Source organism: Indicator indicator, chromosome 3 (assembly GCF_027791375.1).
Source record: "Indicator indicator isolate 239-I01 chromosome 3, UM_Iind_1.1, whole genome shotgun sequence".
NCBI classification, from domain to species: domain Eukaryota; kingdom Metazoa; phylum Chordata; class Aves; order Piciformes; family Indicatoridae; genus Indicator; species Indicator indicator.
In genome coordinates, this window is record NC_072012.1 from 31,728,268 (window position 1) to 31,755,254 (window position 26,987).

The window sequence follows — 26,987 nt, forward strand, 5'->3', positions numbered from 1 at the left end:
AAAGGGGCCTCACACATGTGCCAACATTTGACTTACAGAGTCCTGTTGAGGCCAGAGTAGGAACTCTTGCCTCCTACGAAGCAGATACACATTAGGACCTTCCAGATACCTGCATTTCTAAATATCACACTTGCACTCTGTGGCCTGATTTAGCTGGTTTTAAGAAGCAAACAACTTTTTCTGGAAAATCAGTGTTTATTCAGGTGTAACCATACTGTGCCATTCATTTTTAAGCAGGATTTTCATGGAGACCTCTGTTCTGTAAAGAGCACAGAACAGTCATTATCCTCATGCTCAGGGCCTCTGCCTTCCTCTTCTGTCTACTCAAACCTGGGGACTGGCCCTTCTGTTTTGAGATCCATAAAAACAAGCTGTTGCAGAATTGGTGGAAAAGTCCTGCATCATCTGTTTTAAGTTAGCAGTATTTTTGAGATACCTCTTAAAGGCAGATCAGAACGATGGCTGCTAGTCAGTAAATAAGTTGAAGTAACATAGTGGAACATAGTTATTTTTGAGGAAAAAAAGCATATTTTAATACCAGATTTTGCTGTAGGAACTTGGGCTTTCTGAAGACCTTTTGCACTACAGAATCAAGACCTCAGTGCAGACACTTGCACACCCATGTTGCCCCATGAATGCAATGAAACTACACACATATGAAAAAGTGTTTGTGTGAATTCTTGCAGGTTGAAAGCTTAGGTTCTACATGACATTTTTTCAAAATACACGTCCAGTTTTGCCAAGGATATTTTCTGTCTACAAGAAGATGTTCTAGAGGCAGGGAAAATCATAATATTTTTTCATTTAAGCAGAATACTATTTTTCATAACTGATTATACAAATAATGCATCCTCCTGCCTGGGTTGTATATTTTGATTTGCAAAAAATGGAGTATCTTGTAATGAGCACAAGTAGTTTCTATACCAAAAGTATTCTAATGATCTTTTAATTCTGCCATTCCAAAGCACAAGTGATGACCCTTGCAATATTTAGAAGAGAAATTTCAGGCAGTGAAATTTTCCAGCATTCTCTTTTATTTGGTGGTGGGCACTGAATAAGGAGTTCCTGTGTTTCTTACAATAGCCCCCTCCAGCTCATCACTCCTTTTCATTTCATTGTTATATCCATGCTGTAGTTAAAACATCCCCCTCCAAGACGCAGGGGAGGGGAAGGGGGTGGTGAAGAAAGCAAACACAGAATAGGATGAAGTGTGTTATTATATAGTTACTCTCTAACAACTCTTCGCATCTTTGAAACATTAATGCTTTGACAGGATATCAACTTGGTAAAACTAGAGAGTTGGGTGGGGTTTTTTTGCTAATATCACTGATATAAGTTTTTTTAATACTCTCTGATGCTGAGAAATGTTCTGTGACAAATGCCAAAGCGAGAAAGAACATAACTCAAGTATTTACAAACATACACAGGTTTTGCTGAGATTTGTGGCATTGAAAAAAGCCTCAGAGAAACTTAGATATGTCTCTCCTGCAGGAAAAGGCTAATGGTGGCAGTATTAAACTTGTTGCAGACCTTTCAGCAGCAAAATACTTGAAGGCCTGGAACTCAAGGCAGCGCAGCATTACTTTAGATGCATCAGGGAAATTTTGCCAGTGGGAGCGATGTGTGTCAATTGTAATACAGATGCTACATAATTTTGAAAGCTGGAATAATATATTTTAAAATTTACCTTCTCATTAAATAAACAGTATGATAGAGTTTTCCTGTTAAAGGGGAAAGTTAATCTGGTGCTACTTTATCTGAATTTGTTGCCATGAAAAAGTGCCTGTTGATCTGGACCCACCTACCAGTGAATAGTAAAAGAGACAACCTGCACCTGTGAGATTAGGTGCAGCAGCAGGAAGTAAGAGCACTTGCAGTATATAATTAACAGGGATTTTATTTTTTTTTCCCAAACAGCATGTTCATCTTGCCAGGTTAACTAGTGATTAACCCTAAAAAAGAATGTGCTGAAGCCTACACCCTTGTTTAAACTCATTCACTGGCCAGTGTATTGTTACTTGTGTAACCAGTGACAAAGTAACCCTATTTACAACTCTTCATTTCCTGGTATTTCATTTGATGTCTTTGTGTTTCCAGTTTCTCCATTCATCTCTTTGTTTGGTTCTCTTTCATTTTCGGATAGGCAAAACATCTTGTCTGCTGTTCTGAATAAAACAAACCTACAATAACTTTTTATCATAAAAAAACACTTTTTTTTTTTTCTTGGGGAAGTTTTCAGACAGAATACCTTTCTTTTTTTCACACTTATGCAAATAACTACAACAGATTACATTCTTCTCCCAAAGTTGTGCAAGTAACTCTGTCCCATTCATTTCACCAGATGTTCTGCCAGAGATTCAGAGGAGCAATATTTTTTATATTGAGTGTAAATGTTCAGACTGCATTGCTTAAGTCTAATACTAGGAATTAAATTCCCTCTGTGACAGTCACTTAAAATACATCTCAGTTTCTATTTGTTTGTCTTTTGAAGTACATCTAATTGCTTAATTGGGTTTTTGGTTTGGGTTTGGTTTGGTTTTATTCTACATTAACCTGGTGGGTTTTTCTGAAGTTTAATAATCCAAAATAGAGCAATAGAGGATCATGTAATCAGAGGTTCCCATCTAATGCATAATCCCTATTAAAATAGTTAAAACATGAAATGTATAGCATTAAGCTTGTTTTGATGCTTAAAATAGCTTTCACTTCTTCTTTCATGTTTAGAGAAAACAAATACTTTTGATGCATGCAATATGGAGAGATAATGAAATGCTTGACACAGTGTTGATGCATTCAATGTTTGGTGTGTTTTGCCCACCATGAGCAAAGATAGTTAACTTGCAATGATTTTGGTGAGGTTTTAAAACAGAGTCATACTGTTGCAGTATTGATAATCTTCCTTATTCAGACATATTTGTACTGTAGGCAGACACTGTTTAAAAGGAAAATTAAATTTTTTTCCCACAGCAATTTCAAAGATAATTATCCTGCACACATTAAAGAAGGATGAAGTGTTTTAAAGAACTGTAATTCTAATTGGTAAATGTCACCAGCTGTTGCAGTTACTCTAACTTGTGTATATTCTTTTAATTATTACACTCCTGTGCCACAAGCTACATGAAAATATATTCACTAGGTGTGAAATTCCCATATGTGACAGCTTCAAGACTAGGTAAACATCTCAAAGATAAGGGGAGAGTTAATGCTGATGGGGAATGTTATTTTTCTAGCTTTGGTTGTCCGCAAGAGGAATGAACATAGTCAAATTAAAAGATTGTATGAATCAGAGAACCATTTAGGTTTACCATTCAGTGCAAGCTTCATTTATCCATTTGAATACATATATCCAAGAACTATAATCAGCCTTTCATTTGTTATATTCTCTCTTTCACCCATCCTTGGAGACTTCAAAATATTTTCCTGTTATTTTCCCAAGTTAAAACTAGCCCAATTCCTGTAAATCGCCTATCAGATTTTAGGAAGTACATAAGGTTTCAGTGCTGGCTATATTCTTTTGTACCCTCAAAAATGAGTATACTAAGGTAAGCTTTCCATTTTAAATCTCCTTCACTTTGTGATTTAGTTTAATTTAAAAACTTTTCTGTCACATTTTAATGAAAGCACGTTTTTGTATAAGGAAATTTATTGATTTCTGTGAACTAGGTTTTCCAACAGAAAACTATTTTATCTATTGTTATCTTATATTTTTATTTCTATGCTTAGGATCAAGTTGTGTAACTCAGATGTAAATATAGTCCTGGTTTCCTCTCAAGAGTTTCATGTAGGACTGTATGTATGTGATAAATTTTTGAAAAGAGCTTTCATTGCTTCTGGAATGATCAGTCCAAATGTGCAGGAGACATTTCAGTTTTTCAGTGTGAGTTTTCCACATTTAACTGCTACTTTTAATAAGTGAAACTGCCATCAATGCACGTGTATAAATGTAAAAGAAAATCTTCTTGGTTTGGATCAAACTCCTGTGTGTCCATGGTAGATTCAGGAATAAAGAAATGAAGCTCATGATCCAGGAAGTTTTACTCACTGCAGATTTGAGGGGAAAATGCTCTCATGCTGTTATTGTAATGACAGTTTCTGAACAGATATTAGTTTGGACATGTTGCACCTTTCCTTCCTCCTTCTGCACAGACATCCAAGATAATAAGGAATGAGAAAAAGTAAAAGTCATCCACTTGTAGACTAGAAAATACGTAAATATTTTAACTATATGAACATGTTTATGCATACAGGCATTTAAGATATGCTAAATACTTTACAGCTTTGTACTTACGCTGTTTTCAGAGAGTAACAACTTCTGACAAACAGAGATAATTTATGTCTGGGAATTTAAGGACTGAGTATAGCAGCTTTCAACCTGCTTTCCTAGAGCTGGTACTTACTCAGTTCAGAATCAGTCTTAGCCAAATCTGAATCCTTTATAAATAGCTTTATGCTAAGACTTTTGGTAAAGTATTATAAAAATTATCTTCCTTTTGCATGCCAAAAACTTCATGAGCTATTGTTTGGAAGCAAGTGATACTTTTGCAAACTTGCTTACCAGAGAACAGCTACAGAAGACTTTCTGAAGGGTTTATGTTTATTCTTGGTTCCTGTTAGAGACAGGTGAACTCCTGACCGTCTCAGGAAATGGGACATTGCAGGCTGTTAGGGCCTTTGGTGTGGAACAACATTTTGAGGCTACAGAGGTCCAGAAGTCCCCTCTCAGTAGGAGAGCTCAGCCACCACTCTGGCTGTCTTGACGTAGTATCACATACACACAACACATCCTAGCCTGTCCCATGCTTCAGAGTGCAGTATGGAAATTATCCCTACTCTGCTATTCATACAGAACATTGGTTGGTACAAGACAGGAAACATTCCAGCCCTTGCTCCTTCCCTACTCATCTGCTGAGCTGATTGCACCAGTGCAACAGTTTCAGAAAAATAGGGAATCACGTCTACTCCAATGCCAACTTTTTATGTCATTGATCTCAGTGAAATGCTTGAACATCTTTTGAATAGGAATTAGTAGAAGCTAACCTCAAACAAAAAATTCATCTATACATTGGAAGCAAATGACAACACATGTGAAGCAATGAAAAAGGAACTGAATGCTTTTTTAGCCATTTTCCGAATGCCGTAACAGGATCTGGACCTTGAGGGTGGAGCAGCTATGAGAACCTCACTAACAAAAAAGGGGAAAATGTCCAAGTTTGACGTTGATATTACCAGAGCCAAAACTTCATTCCATGTGGCAATGTACCTTTATGACTCAAAGCATCCATAGATTGTAACACTGAGAACTTTATTAACAATGAAGCCTCCTGAAATTGGTAACTAAACCAGAATTCACAGCAGATTTAGTAAATACAGTTTATACAAGCGTGAACATTGTAACATAATCTCAATTTCCATTATGCCTAAGTATAACTTCTTAAAAGTCTCAGTTGTTTAGTGATCCATCTCTTTCCCTTCCCACTGCGTTCGCCCCTTATTTTGTCTCCACAGAAACCAGGGATGGATCTAGCAGACACCTACATTATGTTTGTTCGACAAAATCAGGATATACTTCGAGAAAAGGTCAATGAGGAAATGTACATAGAGAAGTTATTTGATGTAAGTAACTACCACTGCAAAGCTTACCAGTATCAGAACTATATCAGAGGGGATAATATGCTTTTGGTGATATTCAACAGGCCATTAAGATCTTCTTGCCTGATGATTACTTTTATTTTTTATTTACCATTTTCAGCTGCCAAGGGTGACCTTTCTTTAAACAGTTTTGGATGAAACTTTCAAATGCTAGAAGACATAAACAAAATTCATAGAATGTTACTATTTGAAAGAGTAATATTTTCTCTGTAGGTAGTCCAGTTTTATTCCATCTTTTGATTTTAAACATGTTAATGGAAAAAATTGGATTGCTGTGGTTTGTGGACTTCATTGCAGACCTAATTTCCCTAAGAACCTGCACACATCACTACCTGCTTCTATGGAGAAAGAGGCTCATTATGCAAGGTACAGATATGAGTTTGACTGGTACTTTCATGGAGTGACTTTTAATTTAAGATTTGTAATTTCTTAAAGTTGCCTAAACATTTGTTGAGTTGTCAAACTCATTTACAATATCCTAATCCCTCTTCTGCATATTCAGAATAATCCTTGTCCTCATCCTCAAGCTCACACATCTGTTAGCCAGTCTGTACCTCTGCAATAATTTCCCTCATCTTCAATACTGGCTTCCCCAGCCTCTCTCCACTCATCCCTTCATGCCTGTTCTTCCTATTTTTATCAGAAATTTTTTCTCTGTTTCCTCATACGAGGAATAGCCACTAGCAACTCTCTGCTCATTCAAGATCTGACTACTAATTTATGTCTGATATGCACCTTTCTTGGTTGTTTGAAGGAGAAGTTGTAGGCAGCTGAAATTGTACCTTCTGTATAAATTCAAATGCTACGTACCTGTGTCTAAACAAAAGTTATTTTATTACAAACTTGGGTCAGTTTACATGACAAATGACATCAGTCACATGTATGTAAGAATTTGAACAAGGAAAGAAGTCATCTTTTGCACTTTGCATTTCAATTTATTACAAAACTAATTCTGGAACATAATACAGACTTTGAAATACATTTATTTGTGTGTCATCTCCCAGCTTCATTTAATTATGCAAGTTACAGCAAATGTTTTCATAACAGCAATTCACAGCCTTTACTGTGACACTACAGTTGTGGCAGTCACAGAAGGTCCCATAACATAGACTCTCAGCCATGGTATGTCATGTCAGTGTTTGTTGTTTGTTAGACTGGGTGGTCAAAATGAGATTTATCTCTCAGATTCTGTATTTCCAGACACTCCCAGGCAGCTTTTCAAAAAAAAAAAAAAAAGAAAAGTATCATCTGTTTTAATAAGCTAAGTGCTAATATGTGTGAAAAGAATGATTTTATAAAAGCTTTGATGCCCTGCAGGGGTAGAAAAATTATCATCCATCCAGCTGGCACGTTCACTAAGTACTAAAACCATATTAGCAACTTCTGCTTCAGTTTGCTTTTGCACTGAATCTGCAAGCATATGTTTCATTCTCAAGTTTCTGGTTTTTGTTTTTCTTTAGGGTGATTTTTGCTTATCTTGTAATTTTCTGAATGTTAATAAGATTATGTGCCTAAGGCCAAGGTTATCTCTCACTAGAGAGACTCCATTGACTTTGTTGGACTTTGTTGATGAGTGGGATTGGACCAAGACTTAGGCTAAGTCCATAGCAGTAAATTGGCTAGGGTCTGGACATAGGCCTGAGAACTAGCAAACGATCATCCATATCACTAAGTCATTAGCATGGTTACTGGGGTGATTTTGGGTGAGGCAAACTAGCACTAAACTAGGGACAGGGCCCCAGAACAATTTGGTTAGCAATGGCCAATGTTTCATTTCAACAATCAAGCTTTTGAGCACAATACAAAATCTCCTGTATAGATACAAGTCATGACATATGACTTGCCTTTGAGATACAAAATCATTCTATCTCCTTTTACTCAGTAATATGTGTTGTGTGCTGTCAGGGTCAATGCTTGTAGCTGTGAGGGGAAAAAAAAGTGTACATAGTAAGTATTCTGTGTATCAGATATCTATTTGTATATTTTTTGGTTGTTTTTCTTAATACATGTACAATGGCGTTACATTTCCACATAACATCACACAAGGAGACAGAACCTATTGGGCAGATTCAGATAAATGCATTACCAACTGTATAAGATCATAGCTTGCAGAAATTTAAGACAAAGACATCTCACTGTGATAACTCACTTTTTGTAAGCTTAATTCAGATTTAGAATAGTATGATTGGGCAAGATTTTGAACATAATTTTTAGAAGTGTTTTTCAAATTACTGGTATAACAAAACCTAAGTATTGTTTATAAATTCAAATCTATTAAGCTATATTTAATCTATTAAGCTATATTTCAATGGAAAGAATAAAATATATTCACATTTTTGTGTAATATACTTCAAGCCATTCAACTGGCTGCAGTTGTAGGTCTCAGTTTCTTCTTAAAAATACATTGTGTTTGTATAAGATATGAAATCATCAGCCAAGCAAAATAGGAAAAGTGCATGTCTGTGCCTCAGCCAGGGAAACATCTAGTCCAGAATAACAAAATAAAAATAAATAAATAAAATCCAGATTGTTCTCTGTGCTAGAGGTGTTAGTTATAAATATAGAAAGATCAATGGATGCTATTTTAATCCTAGAAAATGTGTAATTACAAACTATGTATGGATTTCATTGACTTGGTTCAGAGTTGCTGTATATTAACAGCTATTACAGTAGCCAAGAGAATGGCATGTCTATCATATGAAGTAATGTACATAGCAAAAAGATAATTTAAGCATCGTGTTGATCCAAGTACAAATGTCTGCCAGTGGGTCACAATATGTTAAGGCTAGAAGCTGGGAAGTTTTCTGTTTACCTAGTTGCAAACTAGGGAGAAGATAAAATTATGCATTGTTTTACATTAGTGCTTGATAAGCCTGGAAAAGGACAGATATGTTATATAAGATGTGAAAAACAGAGAATTTGATTTAAGCTTGCTGTATGGATCCTTACATATGAGAGAGGCTAACGGGGACTTTGAAAGAAGTTGCTGGTTTTTACTGCACCATTTCAAAACTATTTAAATCCTATGCCTCAGTACCTCTGTTGATCATGCAGCAGAACCAAGGTGGTTATCTTTTTCCTTCCTTTCCTCTGAAAAACTTGACTTCTAGGTGCATTTCATTCATATCTCCTCCAGCAGGAGTATAGGCAGCATGCAGAACAATATGGCATGGCACTCTTAGTAGCACTGGTCTCTCCTAGGTCAGTGTGCTGTCCTCCTGCTCTCAGAATTAATCAAGATTTGTAGTCACAAAGTTCTTGCTTGACCAGTTTGTCAGAAACATTTAAGACTTTTTGTCTTCCTTTGAGGTCTGGAATATGGTCTTCTTCCTAAGATCAGCTGGGAATTTTACCAGCAAGTTCCTTCTTTTACAGAAACTTGGGATGTTTATCTCCTACTCTCATGCTGTAGCAGCTTGTAGCTGGGGGTGGGGGTGGGTGTTTGCTTTTTTTTTTTAACACCATAGTACTTAAAGAGTATTAGAAAGGTTTTGTAATAATGTTGTACATATGAATTGTCTGCACTAGCTCTGGGTTAAATGTCTGCTCCACGCTTTTAATTCTGGAAGGCTTAGTTCATTGAATTAGCTATGTGATGCCTTCCAGTCCCATAATCCACTCAAGTAAACTAAGACAATGAAGTTACACTGGGACAAGTTTCTCTTATAAATTCAAATAAAGCAAACTTTTCCACCATTAATGCTGCAGAGACTCAGGTGGATTCAGTGTGTAACAACTAAATCATAAATACAGGCACTGCAGTGTTTGTTTAATGATTACAATTTTTAATTACGATTAAAAGCATCACCCACAGAAAGGTTTTTAAGTTTTAATCACTTAAACCAAGAACTCAGTTTTTAAATTAATGTTTAGTAAAATATTTTAGAAACAATTTTTTTTTACCGGTATTTGAAGAATTCTTATTTTCAGAAAAGGCTGTAAAAGTAGAAGTTGGTTAATGGGAAAATTAATATTTAGACTAAAATTATGTAAAAGTAGCATAAATCTAAAATGTTAGTAATTATTATTAAGGCCTTTTGTATTTATAATCTGCTTGATGGGTGATATAAGAACATTTGTACAGCTGTCAAAGAACAGTGCTGTGTATCTGATCACAAAATTACAGTTGTAAAAACTATCCAACTATGAAATTCCCATGGGATCTGGTTCTAAATCAATGGCAGTTTTACCTTAATAAACGCAGTGCTGTGTCAGGTTATCATCACTGACTAGACTTAGTGTTTCAATCTAAATTTTTAAGATGAGACTGAACTGAGCTTATTAAAATCAGTTAGATTTATAAATGAAAAGTTCTTTCCTTTAAAATAAAGCTGGATTCTGGTAACAAAGCAGCTTTAAAAAAAAAAAAAAGAATATGTTGTTTTGCATAAAACAGTGTTTAAAACATCAATGCAATACTATCTGTAGTTCCTAGGTTCCACTCAGGTAGATTCTCATGTTCTTGTACCTGTTAATTGCACATGAAGCATGGATATTCTTCTCTGCACACAGAAAATTTTAATTTCAAACATTTTCCCTGAAAAATCCTTCTTGGTTTATTCACCATTAAAAGCATTGTCCTAAAGGTTTCATTTGTGTTGGGTCTGTTGTGAAAAATTCATAGTGTAAACAGATATGATTCCAATTTTATTAAGACTATATATGCCATGAAATCTTTATGTAATGATTGATCGCTTCTTTGAGAAGTAAAAAATGGTTTAAGAGAACACTTAACACATGAGCCTTTAGCCATTGATAAGTCTTAAAGCTTTTCCAAATTTTTTAGACTTCCATTCTAGGAAACCCATGCACCACACACAAGAGTCAGAGTGCACATCCTGGAAAGGTCAGTGTTGGCAAACAGGTCCCATTTTTATCTTGTGCAAGATGGCACCTGTTAGCAGATGTTGATGGTCCTGATTGCCTGTCTCTTCTGGGTGTTGTGATTGCCCATTCTTTCTGGGTCTTAAACTGGTGTGATGTCACTGAGTAGTCCTGTTGGCTTCACAAGGACTTTTCATGTAGGAGAATGTCCTCAGGGTTTGGTCTTGTGCAGGGTAACAATTCAAGAAGCAGTGTAAGAGATGTTAATGGCAGGGAACACATACAACTTTCTTTGGAGTGCAGAAAGATTGAATGCCTTTATGAGTACTCGACAAGCTTAAGCACTGCAGATATAGTGTACTCATCTGATTAATTTCTGTTTGCCATGATATCTGCAAGTATAATTTGGCAAATGCTTTATTCAATTGTGTCGTTTCTATAAGTTTTCTGACCTTTTGCACAAAACACGTTAAAAATGTGCAAATGCTTCTCCTTGGCACATTAGTTAATGTTCCGCTGCTGTTACAAGGCTAAGAACAACAACTCTTTCTGCTGTCCCCAGCTCTTTCTGCTGCCATGTCTACCTCAAAAGCACAATTACTGTAGTATTGAGATTTCAACAATGTTTTTCAAGAAACTTCAGTTGTGATTTTTTTCTCATTCTCAAATTGCTTCCTGTCACATTAATTTTAATAAGCAATCTCCACTTTCATTATGTAATTATTTGCAAATGTATGATTTGACAAAAGGTCTACTTTTTGATCTAGACTATATGCCAAGGCAGCCTCAGCAAGTTGAGGCTAGGTAGGACTGGTTAAAGGCCACATTTAAAGCAAAAGCTGTGTTTGTATTAACCTCTGCGAAACATGAGAGGACCGTGCCTAATTACTTAAAAGAGACTCAACAAAAATGGATTGTAGCTTGTTGATCTTATTTCTTTGATAACTCAGAATAATCTTCAAGAAATATGTGGGCTTCTCTCTCAGATTCTTGAAATTTGATCACAGTGCAAAATTGTCCTTTGGCACAAACCCAGAAACACACATCTTTGCATGATGCACCTGGACATATGTGGCAGGTCTGGTAGAATCAGCTAATTAACAACACAGGCTTAAACAGGCACCTCATCTGGCAGTGTAGTTAGTTGCCTGATGGTGCTCAGCAGGATTTGGTAGTGCTTTTTATTTTCCTATCCTAATGGTCTGCTGCCCACCTAATTTTGCCTTATTGTCAGCCACTACTTACCGCAGCTTGAGGCCCTCCCAGGAGGCTAAATTATTATCAAAGGATTAGGGAGATGTAGCCTTGCAGCTCTGACATTTCTGATTACTTGTCTATGCCAGAACACTAATTAGCTGTGACTAATTAAGAAAAATGTTCCTGCCATAGAAAACCATTTAAAAGAACTGAGAAGTAGAAAAGCAATTGAAAAGCTGAGCAGTGCTCAGATTTGCCGATGCTCTTTAGATTTTCACCAAAGTCTTAACTCATCTTTAATTATGTCTAATATTTTATAGGGCAAATAGAAAGCTCTTGAAAACCCACTCTGCAATTTTCTCTTGATCTAAAGACGTTCTTGTAATTTTAAAACAGTTTGTCATGACTTTTAGGTAAAATAAAGAATATTAGACAAAACTGTAGGCAGTCCAAATATGGGCTGAAAAAGTGAATTATATAACATGCTCAAGCATATGACACTTCTGCAAGATGGAAGCAACATCTTGCAAATTTACCCTTCAAAGATTTTTGTAGTTCACTAAATTATTCCTGATGTTTTCAAATAGCTTCACTTTATTTTTGGAAAAAGAAATCTCTATAAAATAACATTTAGTTTGAAAGCTAAAAATATGTACCCTCCATCTGATTTCATATAATGTAAAAGTATTCTCTGATTTTTTGTTTGTTTGTTTCCTGGAATATGCTGAGAAAAGGAGTGCCAGTCTTGGAAGGTGCTGATAAAGCTGCTGTGAATCCAGCAAATCTCAGTACTGTTGAAATCAGTAGGACCACAACACACTTAAAGCAAAGTATGTGCTTCAGGTTTGCTGTTTCAGGATTAGAATATTCAGCACTTTGTAAGCTGTTTTACCCTGTAGCTGAGAGTGTTTTCTCTAGAGGAAACCACAACACACTGATTGGTTTTGATACATTTTTGATACGTCATATTTTCTTCGGGTTTTATGCCATTTTTAATTTCTGAGTTTCCATCTTGTTGGGTACCAAACAACCAAAAAAGATATTAAAAGGGTTTTCTCAGACGTTATGTATCCCATATTCCAGTCCACATTTAGTATTCATGACACCTTTTTCACACTAATTCAATCATATTATTTAAATCTTCCCAGTGGGAGACTAAGAAACGATGAAATGGGTATTCCGATATCTTGCTAGAAGAACTCTGTGAGTATAAAAAGGAAATAGATAATTATTTTTCAGGGCACTGGATTTCATATCCTTATATTCAGAATTTCCTATGCTGTCCTACCTCCTAATTTCCTTGACTTGTGTGAAAAGCTCACTTTTTTGAGGAAAAGGGGAAAAAAGCAATATATATACTGATATTAAAAGTTAATTTTAAATGTGCATCATGAGTCAAAAATTTAAATAAAAAGTCCTTGGGATTTGAATCCTCATGATTCAGCCCATCTGATTTTTTTTTCCCTGTGGGAATTTTATCAGACAGGGATAGAACTATGAGGGGGTTTTGCTTGTTTGTTTGGGGAGGGGCTGTTAACGTGGGGAGCCTCCAGTACAGTTCAGTTTCCCCATAGACAGTTCTGGTCTATACTGTTCGTTCATTTATTTAACTTAGTTAAATGCATCTATCCATCACTCAGAGTATCCATTCACTAAAAACAACAATTCTATCAAATAAAAAAGAACTCCTTCCAACATCCAGGCACAATTTAGTCCTTTAACCTTTTTATCCTGCTAGGCACAAAGTAGCAGCATCTCGTTCCAGGCACTGCATTTTTTTTCTTATCTAGATGGCTTGAAATGTGTCTAGCAACTTAATGGAATCAATTGAGCGTGGACAACTATAAAAATATAAAATAGCACTGAAACTTTAGATGAGTCTGTCAGTAAGTGTTAACTGTGGCTGCAGCTTTCACGTTGTACACAGTCAAGAGAAATCAATAAGGATTGTACCATTTATATTGTCTTACCTAATGTTTGTTCACCATGAAGTGCCAGGCACAAGCACCATCTAGGGAATATTGATTTCTTGATGTACTGTAATTCACACACATATAAACAGCAGGAGAACCTTGTGGCTTCTCAAACCTTGCTTGTGGATTTGATATTTTTACTTGTATTTCATTTGGGTCAAGCTTAGTTTAAAAAGGAAAATCAAGCAAAACTCTGCCTAGGTGTTCACAAGTAGTCACACAAACAAATTATTGATCATATTACAACAAAAAATAGTGCCAGAAAACATAAGAATAATCTATTTTTTACTATAATGTGTGTGGAGTAGCAAAAAGAAATTGCTTTGTTGTAAGTCAGAATAGTACCAGGTGAGGATACTGCAGAGTGCTCTAACAGTCAGTGGTTCGTCAGTGGAAAGAGCTTCTTAACCTGTTTGATCACAGGGAAATGAATCTTGCTGTAGTGCTCATTTCAATGTGCAGAAGTGTTGACCTATATAGAGATTATTTCCTTTAAGTCATTGTAAACGTTTCATCATATATTTTCTTAATTTAGATTGTACAGTCTATCCTTTGTATTATACTGCACTAAAGGGGTTTACAATGTGCAAGAAAAACACTAGAAAAAAAATAGAAAAATCATCTAAAAAAAAAAAAGAGCTACACAGCTGTAAAATCTGAAAACCTGCATAGCTGAAAGAGTGCACATGGGCAGTCGGGTCAGAGGTGGAAAGGAGCAAACCAGGCACCTGCCTAATCCAAGGCTACTTTCTCCAAAGAAATGAGTGGAGGAGAGAAACAAGAGGGAGGCAAGAGGCTGGACCTCTGCTCCACAGTAGCGCTGCTCAGTGTGGTGCCCAATCGATGCAGTGTAGGAGAGGAGTGGCTCCACCACTGTGCAACTCCCTATCAACTTCACAGCTGCATCCAGTCCTGTCATATGCCACTACAATAACATGCAGAGTAAATGGATGATGAGTCAAGATTTCTAAGGTGGAAAGAAATGAGCTACCTAAAAATACACACCCAGAGGAACCCAGAGGAATGTTTTAAATACTCTCAAATACATACTTGACTTCATTCCACATGGGGCAGGGAGTCTAAATAGAAGACTCTAAGACAAGAACTAATAACATGCATGTTAAAATTACAACACAGTCGTCAGCCCAAATTGGGTCCTCCTCACTTCGGTACACGATACAGAGATTAAGAGTATGCTCCCCTTAATAGAGAGAAGCAGCTCGCAGGGGGTCTCTTGCTGTGTTACCTTTTCCAATGCCTCACTCCAGGAACTCCCCCTGGAGTCCTGGATGACTGGGCAAAGGCAGAGATAGGTATCTCGGTTACAATCTTCAGAGGCAGATTGAACCTGAACCTTTAACCTTACTAATGTTATGGGTGCACTTAGGAATTCTATTCCGCATTTGTGCAGCTGAAGTGTGTTCATGGGGTTTGTAACCTGGAGCCTGATAGCAAGAAGATAGCATTACAGTGAGTGACAACTTAGTCATTTTATGCTATGTTCATTTGTTTATTTTGAGGCTCCAAGCTGGCTTTCATTTCAAGGTCACTCAAGTGATGTCCACCATTCTGTGCCTTGGAGGATGTTTGCAGAAATACCCAAATTGCAGCAGAACACACAGTGAAGCAAGACTGACAGTGTTTGCTCCAGAGAGTCTTAGCACCAAAAATAACTGATAGAAGTACTGTCCACAGATGCACAGCATATCCAGTGTGGGGTAGAGAAACTATTTGTGTTGCTAGTCTCTTCCAGTCACAAACATTATTTTGGTACCCAGTGCTTAAAATCAGAACAGCAACATTATGTATGTCCAGATACAGAAAGAAGTTGTGCATGTCTGAGTTTGAAAACTTCCAGTTTCCAAGCACATCTACCATATGTGAGGAAGCCAGAAAAAAATTCAGGTCACAAACATTATAAAGTAGCATAAATATTATAAACTGCTGTTTAGCAACCAATATACAGTGCAGGAAGAGATGCGTACTGTTTATTTTACATTAAAAGTGTATATTTATTTGTGAATTGGCATCAGTTCTGTAGCAACTAGCTGGCTTCTAATTAGGAAACATTTCCTCACAGAAGGGGTCATCAGGCACTGGAACAGACTGCCCAGGAAAGTGGTGGAGTCACCATCCCTGGAGGTGTTTAAAAAATGTCTGAATTAGGTGCTTAGGGATGAGTTGTGTATAGGGAGATGTTAGGTTGTTGTTGGAGTCGATGATCTTAAGGTCTTTTCCAACCGGGCAATACTATGATAAGCCTAAAATAGAAAAATTTTCCTTTCCCCCTAAGAGATAGGCTTTTCATACATTGGGTGTGATTTGTTACTTCAGAATAATGTCAGCTTTGCCTAGAAGTTTTGAAGGTGCTTACTGTGCTTTTAAGTGAGTCTCATTCTCTCTTTTCTTCTTGTTACTATTTCTGAAAACCAGCTTGCTTAATTTCTTTCCTTGTATCACCAAAATATCTTATCCTGGTGAGCAGGATCTTTGGGTTCCTGCTTCTGTTGAGCTCCTTTCCATTTTCTGCCAATTGCTTTGGGAGTAACAGTGGGAATACGCCATTCAAACGGGCAGGGAAGAGACTGACTAGAGACTAAAATGTTTCTTTCATTAATTAGCCATTTCTGAGAAAAATATAATGTTTTTTGAGTTCCTTGAGAAATTCATTGGAGTAACAGCACAAAAACTGCAGAAGGAAACTGAAGGAATAATCCTTCTGAAAGGAAGAAAACATTTGTTCCCTGTCCAAGTAAGAGTACAAGAGGCAACTTAATAAATCTGCTATATTCACAAACACACACCAGGAAAAAAAAAAAAAAGAAAAGGGAAAAAAAAAAAAAGGAAGATGCAATTTGTACCTAGCAGATTGTGTAGTTTGAAATTACCAACAGAAAGAAATCTTGGTCCTGATCCCTTTGTCACAAGGTAAGTAAAGTGTTGGTGCAGACAGTAATTATGTCATTTCTTTGTCACTTTTCTGGTAATTATGGAGCTGTAATGTGGGCACTGAATATTTCTGCACATGTCCAAACCAAACTTCCAAACTTGGCTTAGCATTTCAGGCCTAGAGAAGGAAGTTTGACATTTCCAGGAAATTACCTTGATGAGTGGTGCTGAGTATTAGAAGCATAAGACAGTGGTGGGGTGGAAGAGGTGGAAGAGGTGTGTGTACTGTGCAAAGTAGCACTAGCTACTAACATACTTTAAAATTTTATTGTATCTAGAGATGGTGTAATTTTTATTTCTGCAGTCAGAGGCCAGCAAAATGACCACTTCTGCCAACTGAACTTTTACTGTCTCTCATGTAGGAGCACATCTCAGTAACATAAAATTCTCTGTTGACTCAGAACGACAACATTCACGCGTGCATGTGCACATACAAATAACATTTTTACATGATCTTCCCACAAAAGCAAAATTCTGGATTTTGGTGAGCATATTCAGGGATGTGACTGCAAACTTGAGTGCTCAGAGTCAAACCTAGCCTAACATTTTACGTTGTGGCACTATGAGGCTATGTATAATGAGAAACCACACTCTTGTGGGGTTAGACAACCTGTGACAGAAGTGCAGTGGCTGTCACCATGAAGCTATATGAAGCTGATAATGGGATCATAAATCTCTTGCATGAGAGTTTTCTCTTCTCTGAGGCTTCCCTAGAATCTGTTCCTTCATTTTGCTGGTTACTGGCACAGTTACTCTCACTGGAAATGCAACTGAAAATGCCTTACAGACTAGTCCACATCTATGAAGAGTGCAATCTAGAAAAGAAAAGTCACTGGAGAGATTATTTGTTCCTCCTAAGGGAGTGAAGATACAGCAGGGAGTAACAGGAGGGTACCACATCATTAGTCAACAAGGTCTGGTCTCCCTCCAGCAGAAGAAATAGGTAAGTTGACCAGTTCATAAATCACCTGCATCAGGAATCAGAACTGACAAGGTAGGAAGAGAGTACAAACAAAATTTCTAGATGCTGATACATGGTTGTTTTTATTTTTTCTATGTCTACCTAAAGTTTCCACAACCTTCAAAGGTTTCTCAGGTTTTCTTGATCAAAAACCTGACAGAAAAGCATAAATATCTTTTGCAAACTTACATCATTGCTGCTTTTAGTTTGCAGGAAAATATTTTTCATTTCTGAAAAATAATGTATTTTCAACATTAATTGCTTCTTCTGACCTGATATCTTAGTTTGGCGTTTCAGTGTTGATTTGCAAGATGCAGATGACCTCCTGATGTATCACGGCGGTCACAGGTTGAGAAGTCCTTCCCCAGTTATTTGGGTTTTTTTAAGAGTTACCAAGGCTTTCCAGCCTTCAGAAGAGCCAATGAACTCTTCTCTGCTCAAGTGAAAATCTATGTTTCGATGGACAATGTCTGCACCTAAACTTGAAAATACAGCTGTAACTTCTAAACCTCAGACTATTTTCAAAGACACTACAAGTACTACTTGGTTCTCTTATTATCATTAAGATTCAACAAAAGAGGTCAGTGTAACTAATCACATTTTACAAAGACAGAAAGAAACTAAACTGAAATTAGGAACTTTTTTTCTAACTTACTGTTTGCATTTTTAATTAATAACCTGTTTATTCTTTCATCATTTAACATTTTTTAAAATTATTTAGAAGTTCCTTGGTACATATTGATATAACATCATTGCCTTTTAATAAAAATTAGACATTTTAGCACTTAATATTTAACATGCTCGTAGTATTTCTTATACATTTTTGCCTTATGCTACCTTTCATGTACAATCTCTTCAGTGAGAAGAATACTTTTTGTTATTTTTCCTGATAGGAAATGTAGAGCTGGAGAAAGTACAAACATCCCATTGCCATCTGAGTGACCCAATTCCTGATCAATAGTGTGATAAAGGCTTCCATAGGAAGATAAAATGCTGCTCCTAGAAAAGCTGCTCTCCAAGCCATATTCAGTAGAAAAAGCATTTTGACAGTGCCCATTTATCAAGAGCAGGCTAGATACAGAAACTCGGCGGGGTCTTGTGTCTCAGGCGTTAGGGATACCAGCCCTAGAAGGACTAAAGCATTGTGTGTTAGTATGTATTGAGCCTCCTTCCAGGTGGCAAACAGCTGCACCTTTTTATAAAACTTCAAAAATAAATCTGAAGTGCTTGCTTTCAGCCGATAAGTGTTATATTTAATTGAACTGTTCTGCAAACCCTATAGCTCAGAAAGATGGTGAATATTTAGTATATTTGTTTTGCATTTCCACCGGTCAACAGAATAATGAAATTCCTTAACTACTTCTCTTTAACTTGCCTGAAGAAAGCACGGTATGTTGCTAAATCGCTTTTCACTGGCCCTCCCGAGAAACAACTTTAATCCTTGTTAGAAAATTGCAGAGTCTGGGCCTGACAAAGAGCTCACGCCTGGCGCATTGTGAGTGCTGGGAGCGGGGCAAGGGGAGCCCTTTACAGCTGCGTGCCTTCAGCCCGCCTCAGCTGGACTATTTAGGCCAGGAGGTTTGTCAATTCCTCCCGACAATGGTGCGAGTTTTTCAGTGCCTGTAGCCGCGCCGAGCCCCGTTGGGGATCAATGCTGGCCATTCACGCTGCACCCTCTTTCATTGCTTTGGTTTGTTAATTTAAGACTAAAGGTCTGCTGAGGGGGTTTAGGGTGTTTAAGAAAGCTGATGAACTGTTTAAGAAATCTGATGAACTGAGAGCGTTTATTGCCCTGGTGTGGCAACTATTGGCACTGAGGGAGCTGTGTCCTTGTTGACCCTCTTGTTATTAAAAATGCACAAGTGCTGCGCTTCTCAATATTTCAACACTCTTTCATTGTCAATACCACCTTCTGAGCCCTTCAGCTTGTTGCTTGCTCTAAAGATCTTCTTAGATTGGGTTTGAAAACTTCACCTTAAACACTAGATTAGACTGATGTTCTGTTTTCCGTGCTCCTGTTGATTTGTTGAACCTTCCCAGGGCTGGAAAGCAAGTAGCAGCTTGATGGGGAGACGGGCTGCTAATATGATTTACCAGTCTACAGTCATGCACAATAAGTGTGAATAAATACAGGGGTCTCACAGAGTCAAGCCTAGCCTTTCCTTTTCTCTTATTTTTTGCTTTAAAAGAGGTATCTCAGGAAAATGAAGTGAGTAATGCATGCCCTTACAGGAGCTGGATGAGCTATGAATAAGAAGAGAGGGGGAAACAAGGAGGCAAACATATTTTTATTAAAGTGTTTGGCTGCTGTTATGTGCTGATGTGAAAAAAATATGTAATAAACACTGCCTGCTTTATTCTCGCATAGACAACAGCAGAGAACATGACAGTAATACCATCTAATTGACATCTGCAAGAGTCACATTGTCTTTTTGGTGATATTGTTACTAGTGGGAAAATGGCTTTTTTGTTAAAACAAGTTAGAAGGATTTTTTAATTATTATTGTTGTTACTATTATTGCTTTAAAACTATGTCAGCTCAAGACGTTGTATCATTGATGAAGCTTTTGAGTCACAGTAGATGCATCTCTGCCTCTATAGCATGCTCTGGTTGTCAAAATGTGTGGCCTTGGATTCCACCTCTGAGAGGCATTTGCAGTGCTGTGCATTTTAACAGGCTACAAATAAAGCGTTAGTTACTTTCCTTCTTATGAAATCCAGTATAGTTATGTTTATGCATCTTCAGCCTATACTAAGTGCTCAAAACTAATGGGTATAAGGCCAATAGTGAACAGGAATCCTACCCAAAAGTCCTTCTAGAAGGACTCTAAAAATATACTGGGATGTGCTTTCTATCAAAAATACTGTGGAAATTCTAAATAAGAATACATATTTTTCTAATGTTCAGGAGCAGTCATATTTTTTCTGAACAAGGTATGTTGGCAGAGGAGCAAGTACCATAATATCACTTCACAGCCAGGAAATGAAACATTTCTACTGCAAGTTTTAACAAATCAAAGCTAGTCAGGAAAACAGTATATTGTTTTTTCATTCATGGATTTGAGTATCAAAATTAATTCCCTCCAATTTCTTACCTTTGTTTTCAGTGCAGATATGTATGGAGAGTCTAATTTTTACTGCATCCATCCTACTTAAGTTATCTGGCTGGAGTTTGAAACACATTTTGCCAAAAAAAGGGACTAGGTCTGTTCTCAGTACTCTGACACTATTGAATGGGATTGAAAGAGAAAAACAATCATAGAATTTTTGACCCAGTCTGCAGTTTGTTCATGTGAGCAAGTTTGAGTCCTTTCTGCTTTCCACTTGATACAAACCAAATACACCATGTGTGTGTTACTGCCGCTAAAATCGTTCTGTAATGCTGTAAATGTGGTAAAGAGTAGCAGCTGTAGAGTTTGAGTGATAATATAATAATTGGGCTCATATTATTGCAGATAACAATAGAAATTTTGGGTAGAATGCTTGGCATATGATTTTTATGCTTATTAGATCAATAGAGTCCCCCGAGTGAACAAGCACAACTGTATTTTATTTTCTGGACATCTGTATACATACAACACTGTCATATAGTTTACAGCTGCCACTTGGTAACAACTCTATCACATCAGAAATATTTCACAGGTACTTGTAAAGGAAATCAAAACCAGCATGCATGTTTGGGGTGAAATAAGATAAATAGTGCAAGAACGTAATTTGGTGATAAAACTCCAGTATTTTATGGATAGCAAATCAGGCCCCCCCTTTTTTTTTAACAAATTAAACTACTTTTATGAAATGCACAGTTATCTGCATTTTTTGTGGTGTGTTTGCTCACTTTTTAAAAATTGTATATCAATAGGAGAAATTCTAAAAAAAATGTAATTTCCAATGATTTTACTTAAAATGCATTTTAATGTATTAAGGGATAACTGGGAGCTATTATTATATGAAAATCTTTTTTCAGAACTTATCTTGAAACTGGCAATTACAGTAAGATGAGGCTATTTCCTATAACGAAACAGTATTTACATGTATTTACTGTATGTCTTTAAAGCTTTTTCCAGACAGCTTACATTTTAATGGAAGTATTCTATTTATTTCTTTTGTTACACCCAATAGCCAGTAATTTAGCTTCATTTTTTTCAATTTTTTTTTCATTTGTTAAGGTAGAAATGGCTAATGAAACATATATTAGATCCTTCCTTTGAATTGCTTTGTGATGTATACCTTCCCTAACATGCTTCATTTTAGCACAAGCACAGTGTTTCCTCTCTTTGCATATCTGCATATTTTTTAAAGACACAGGAAATTACATTAGAAAAGAATTTAAACCTCTTCCCTGTGAGGAAAGAGACTAGAAACAGAGCTACAACACAAACTCTTCTAATGTCTCGCTCTTAAAAAAAAAAAAAAAAAAAGTCCCTTCCTTTTTGGATTTTGGCTAAATGATCTCTGGTTGGTATTTTACAGGAGGAAAGGCAAAACAGCTACATCTGTTTAGTAAAATCTCTTAATCCAGTTAATGTGCAAGAATTATTATAGTAGCTATTTGGATCTGAGAATTTTTTTACGGTAACATAGACACCAACAACAGAGAACTTATTCTTATCCTATCCACTTGCAAAGGTTTGAGTGAAAACATACTCGTGCCTAAGACATAAAAAGGAAATAAGGTAGGCTGTAATTATAATTAGTAATTAATGTAAACTAAAACCTTAATGTGGTTATTTTGTGACAGGTGGAGTGGTCTTTTACTACTTAAATACAGTTTCCATGGATTTCTGAAGTTTTTTTACTTAATAAAGAAGTGATCTAATATGAAAAGAAAAAGCAAGACAGATTCCATATTTTACTTTTAATGATTTTTCCTGTTTGGCTTAAAAAAACCAGGTATTGCAAATTCTCTCTGAAGATATGCTATGCTACCTAATTTTTCCCTTGCTATTTTAGCTGTCAGTTCTCTCATGTAATTGTGTATTTAATATCCATTCTTACTGACAGATAGCAAAGTGCATATCACTATTTTGCTTGAAAATGTTGTAACTGAAAGATAAAATGGCAGTTGCTAATTCGTGTAAAGAACAGTCTAGGTCAAGTTATTTGATTTCCTGCTGACATGCAATTCTCTTAACAGGAAATTATATCATTGTTGACTTCAAGTGCTGATCTCTGATCATTTCAAAGTGTTTCATTACCTCTCATTACCAAATCTGTTAAATGAATACTGCAGGATTGTTTAGTGGGGTTTTTTTATCCTCTTTTCAGCAATGGTATAGTGGCTCCATGAAAGTCATATGCATGTGGTTGGCTGATAGATTAGACCTTCAGCTTCACGTCTACCAGCTGAAGACTCTCATCAAGATAGTTAAGGTAAATAAAATGTCTTAGACTGCATAGTAAAGAGAGAAAAATGATAAATTATTAACATGGTCAAGTACAGATGACCCTAAAAGTTTTGGTTTTTTTTTTAAAAAAGGTGGACTGACGTTACAAACTTTATAGATAGTTTTAGGTTAGGATGTTGGATTTTTCTGATAATTGGAGCAAATTTCAGAAGAAAACCAATTTACTAAAATCTCTAATGTTAATTATATGTGCATTAGTAATTGTCATCCATTCTAGACTCAGTAACTTAAAATTGTTCTAAGGAACATTGACAGATTACGACTAGATGTACAGCAATGTTGTATGAAGTTTCTAATAAATTATTGTTTGTCATACTATTGATTTTTTACTTTTAACTTAATAATCTCTGTATTGTTCTTTCTCCATTTTTTCCACTTTCCTAAACAGAACTACATTTTTATGCACATGTGATTACTAGGTTCAACTGGATAAAAGTATTCAATATATTAGATAACATTTTCTTTCATACTCTGGGAGAATTATCAACAGAAATAGCAATGCCTCCAGTCCAGTCCTCAGTCATTTACACTGGCCAATGTCAAATGCTTCTGGGCAAAGTGTGAAGTACCTTGCAACAGGCAATTACTGGTTAACCTGCCATAAAAGAAAGTTTCCTCATAAATTCCTTTCAGATCTAGGCTAATACCCTTAAGCAAGAGACAGAAAAACATTACACTTTTTTTTCCTTTCAATTCTGTTATTTAACTCTGAACATTCTTGCTCTCTATATAAATGTGGAATAAGAAGCACCTGCTGTCAATGTTGACCATGATTTCTTAAAAATATTTTCTCATTAAGTTCATGCAAGACTGTAAAGTCAGATGGATTTTAACACATTGAGACCAGATTTGCAGCTACAGCTTTCAGGATTCACTAGATAAGAGGGAAAGAACAGAGCGAGAGATGCAAGAAAACACTCATAATAATTATGGCATCAGGCTTAACTTTGCTATTTCTGACCTTAACTGATTTCTCTGGGAAGAGGATTTAGCTCTTCGTTATATTATGTGCCAAAATGGCAGAAGCAGTTTGCTATTTGTGGTTGAAATGACTGGCTCTTTTGAAAGGTTTAAAGCTCTTCCTAAGTGAAGAGTTATCATCCTCTGGGAGAAAAAAGGAGAGGGAAAGTGTTACAGGATCTAAAACTCGTGCCCACTTAGATCTAAGAATGGTTCAGGCTAAAATATAACAGTTAAATATCACCCATGAGATTAAAAGAAGAGGCTTTTGCAAAACTGAAGTTCATCAGCACTGTCAACCAGCTATCCCTCTGCAGCCTGACACACTGGTTAGCCTTGCTCAGAAGAAGCAAGCTCCCAGTGGCAATGAAATACACTGGTTAGGGCAGTAGCCTTTCTGTGCCCGTGCACCATATTTGCTTTGCACATAAATTCCAAGTGTGTTGTTCCATGGCACCTTCAAGGTTGAAGAAATTTATGTCAGTCATAGAGGTTCTGACGAATATATAGAAAGACATAAAACCTTGTCTGCCTGTATTTTAGTGGGTGAAGAAGACAGAACTGGTAAAAACAGGAACCCAGCGAACAGTAGGGTGCTGGGAAATAAGAAACAATGGTTTAAGGAGAGTATCATAAGAAATGTTTCCTGCCACAGCGCAGTTGGAGAGAGGCACAATTCCTCCAGACTCTGGAGTGAATAAAGAAGACATGTTTCTGTTTGCTTTTAGAAAAACTTGGAGCCTGTGTTGCCCCTCTCGTGGAAATAGTTAAAAAAAAAAGTAGGAGATCATGTTTAAGGGACATGAGATGAGTAAGAAATGGATTGTTTCATGTCTGAATAGAGCAAAGGTACAGCATTCTTAAGAATGACCAGAAGAGCAAAACATTGCTTGTTCCTATTAAAGCCAAGACTGAAGGATGGCATAAAGATACCATTATATGTCTGAGACACATACATAAGCATGTGCCTAAAGAAGAGTCAAGGACCAAGAGGAAGAATGGGGAGAAATGAAAAATTAAGATTGTAAGTGAACATTATTATCCTGCAAAAATATGTCAAGAGAAGAGCAATGACTGAACCCTAGAGTGCTGGTCTGAGAAGGGGAGGATTGCTATGTAAAATGGAAAGAAATTGCTGTAGGACCTGTTAACAGCATAAAAGGAAATTGAATGCACAGTGTTATAAAAGGGGAATGTAATGGTTGACACTTGAAAAAGACCAGGCAGGATACTCACAGGAGTGTGGGAGCAAAACATAAGCTGCATCCATTGATTCTGAAGTTGACCTATGAAAGTCAAATAAATCTCAGTTGCAGTGATTCAGACAAGGTTTAAATAATCATCATAGATAGTGGCAGAGAAAATTCTCACAGATGCATGTTACCCATTCTGAGAGGTGTCTTTTGCACTTTTCTGAACTATTGAGTGAAACAAGATCAGCTCTCTTTTCTCACTCTAAGAGATTGTGCACAGTCTCTTCTGGAAAAGGAATGGGCCTGACAGCCCTTAATTATTTTCCATTTTCTCTTCCACAGAAGTCTCTTTCATAGACATTGGGAACTCATAGTAACAGCATACACAAGATTAGAAACTAGCTAGATCAAGTTGTCCTTCTCAAGCTTTTTAGGCTAAATTGAGGAGAGGTTGTTCCAAATATGTTACAGAGTAAACCATAGATGGGTTACTGTATGTTCACTTGAATATAATATCAGCAAATAAAACAATTTCAATTGGAATTCTTACTTGACAGAAAGTTAAAGAAAAAATGTCCTACTATCTGCGGGTTCACAGGAAGGCTGGATATCAGGGAAACAAAATTTTCTCAAGTGGGGAAAAAAAAGAAATGTGTAGATTTGAGTCAAAATGTTGTTGACAGAATGTAAAGTAACTGATTGAAGTAGTCACCTGAGAAACATTCACAGTATAGAATATAGATAATAATCTACAAATTATTTTATTTTTCCATATTTGGCATATAAATGTAAAGATAAATGCAAATAAAATCATAGTATGGGGAAAGAGTCAGACATTTACATTTTCTGTGAAATGATACGACTACCTGTAGGCAAATTCATATGTTAATATGCAGTTAGAAAATTCTTTTGTTGTTTTTTTATTAAATAAATGAGACAAACGGAGGTTGCTGAGAAACCATCATACAGTAACAGAAATGTAGTACAAAAAGCAGTCTCTTAAAGAAATAACCATCAAAGTGTGGCTTGTGGACTCTCCAGAGCATACAGAAATTTCATTCAGACCAGAAACTACCACTGCAAGATGTTTAGCAAACTCTAGATGATAGGTGCCTAACTACATGAGGCATGAAGCTGTTGCACCAGAATGCTAGAAATGGGCAATGTGTAATGGAAAACTGCTCAGGCTTGCTAGAACCCAATTCAGGTTGTTTTATTTTTGCTGCAGAAAACCTACAGAGACTTCAGGTTGCAAGGCGTCCTGGAGGGAACGCTGAACAGTAAGACTTATGACACTGTTCACAGCCGTCTGACCGTAGAGGAGGCCACAGTCACAGTCACGGATGCAGGAGGACTTCAGGGCATTACTATGAAAGACAGTGATGAAGAAGAAGGGTGATATTATTTCACCAAGCATTTGGAGTTCTGGAGTGATGGCCTGAGAGTGGAGGTTGTGTTTGGCTTGGGGCTTTTTTGGTAGCTTGTCCTCGTTGTTGCATTTATAGTTTTGCCTTATGATATAGGCGCAGAAATGTAATTTTCTTTTGTTTGGTTTTGGGTTTTTTTAATGAAAGTAAGATTATCAGAGGAAAAGTGCCAAGGACTTTTTGAGAACAATGGTTGTAGCATATTTTAATGCATAGCTTTGCTTAGGGCTGTGAGAACCCTGGCATGGAGTTTGAGGTCCACTTGTGATTACGTTTCTTTCCCTTTTGTTTGTTACCGTTTGTTCTTGTAGATCCATCAGATATTGATGTCCTGTGCAGAAAACAAAATGTGTGCCTCACTTAAAACACAGCTGTATGAGAAATAATTCTTGGAATAAGTCAGAGCCCTATGTAAAAAAACAGTGTATTTTTGGGTTTACACCTTGTTT

General features: G+C 36.6%; 1 protein-coding gene across 13 annotated transcripts in view; it reads left to right on the forward strand.

Moving 5' to 3' along the window:
* The window catches only part of CADPS2 (calcium dependent secretion activator 2), a 275,871-nt gene extending 249,361 nt beyond the window's left edge, over nucleotides 1–26,510 (forward strand). For all 13 annotated transcript variants that reach the window (XM_054399799.1, XM_054399797.1, XM_054399808.1 and 10 more), the window contains 3 exons: nucleotides 5,506–5,613; nucleotides 22,819–22,923; nucleotides 26,340–26,510. In XM_054399799.1, the coding sequence (XP_054255774.1) occupies nucleotides 5,506–5,613; nucleotides 22,819–22,923; nucleotides 26,340–26,510 (384 nt within the window). The remainder of the gene's footprint in view (nucleotides 1–5,505; nucleotides 5,614–22,818; nucleotides 22,924–26,339) is intronic.
* The last annotated feature ends 477 nt before the right edge of the window (nucleotides 26,511–26,987 follow it).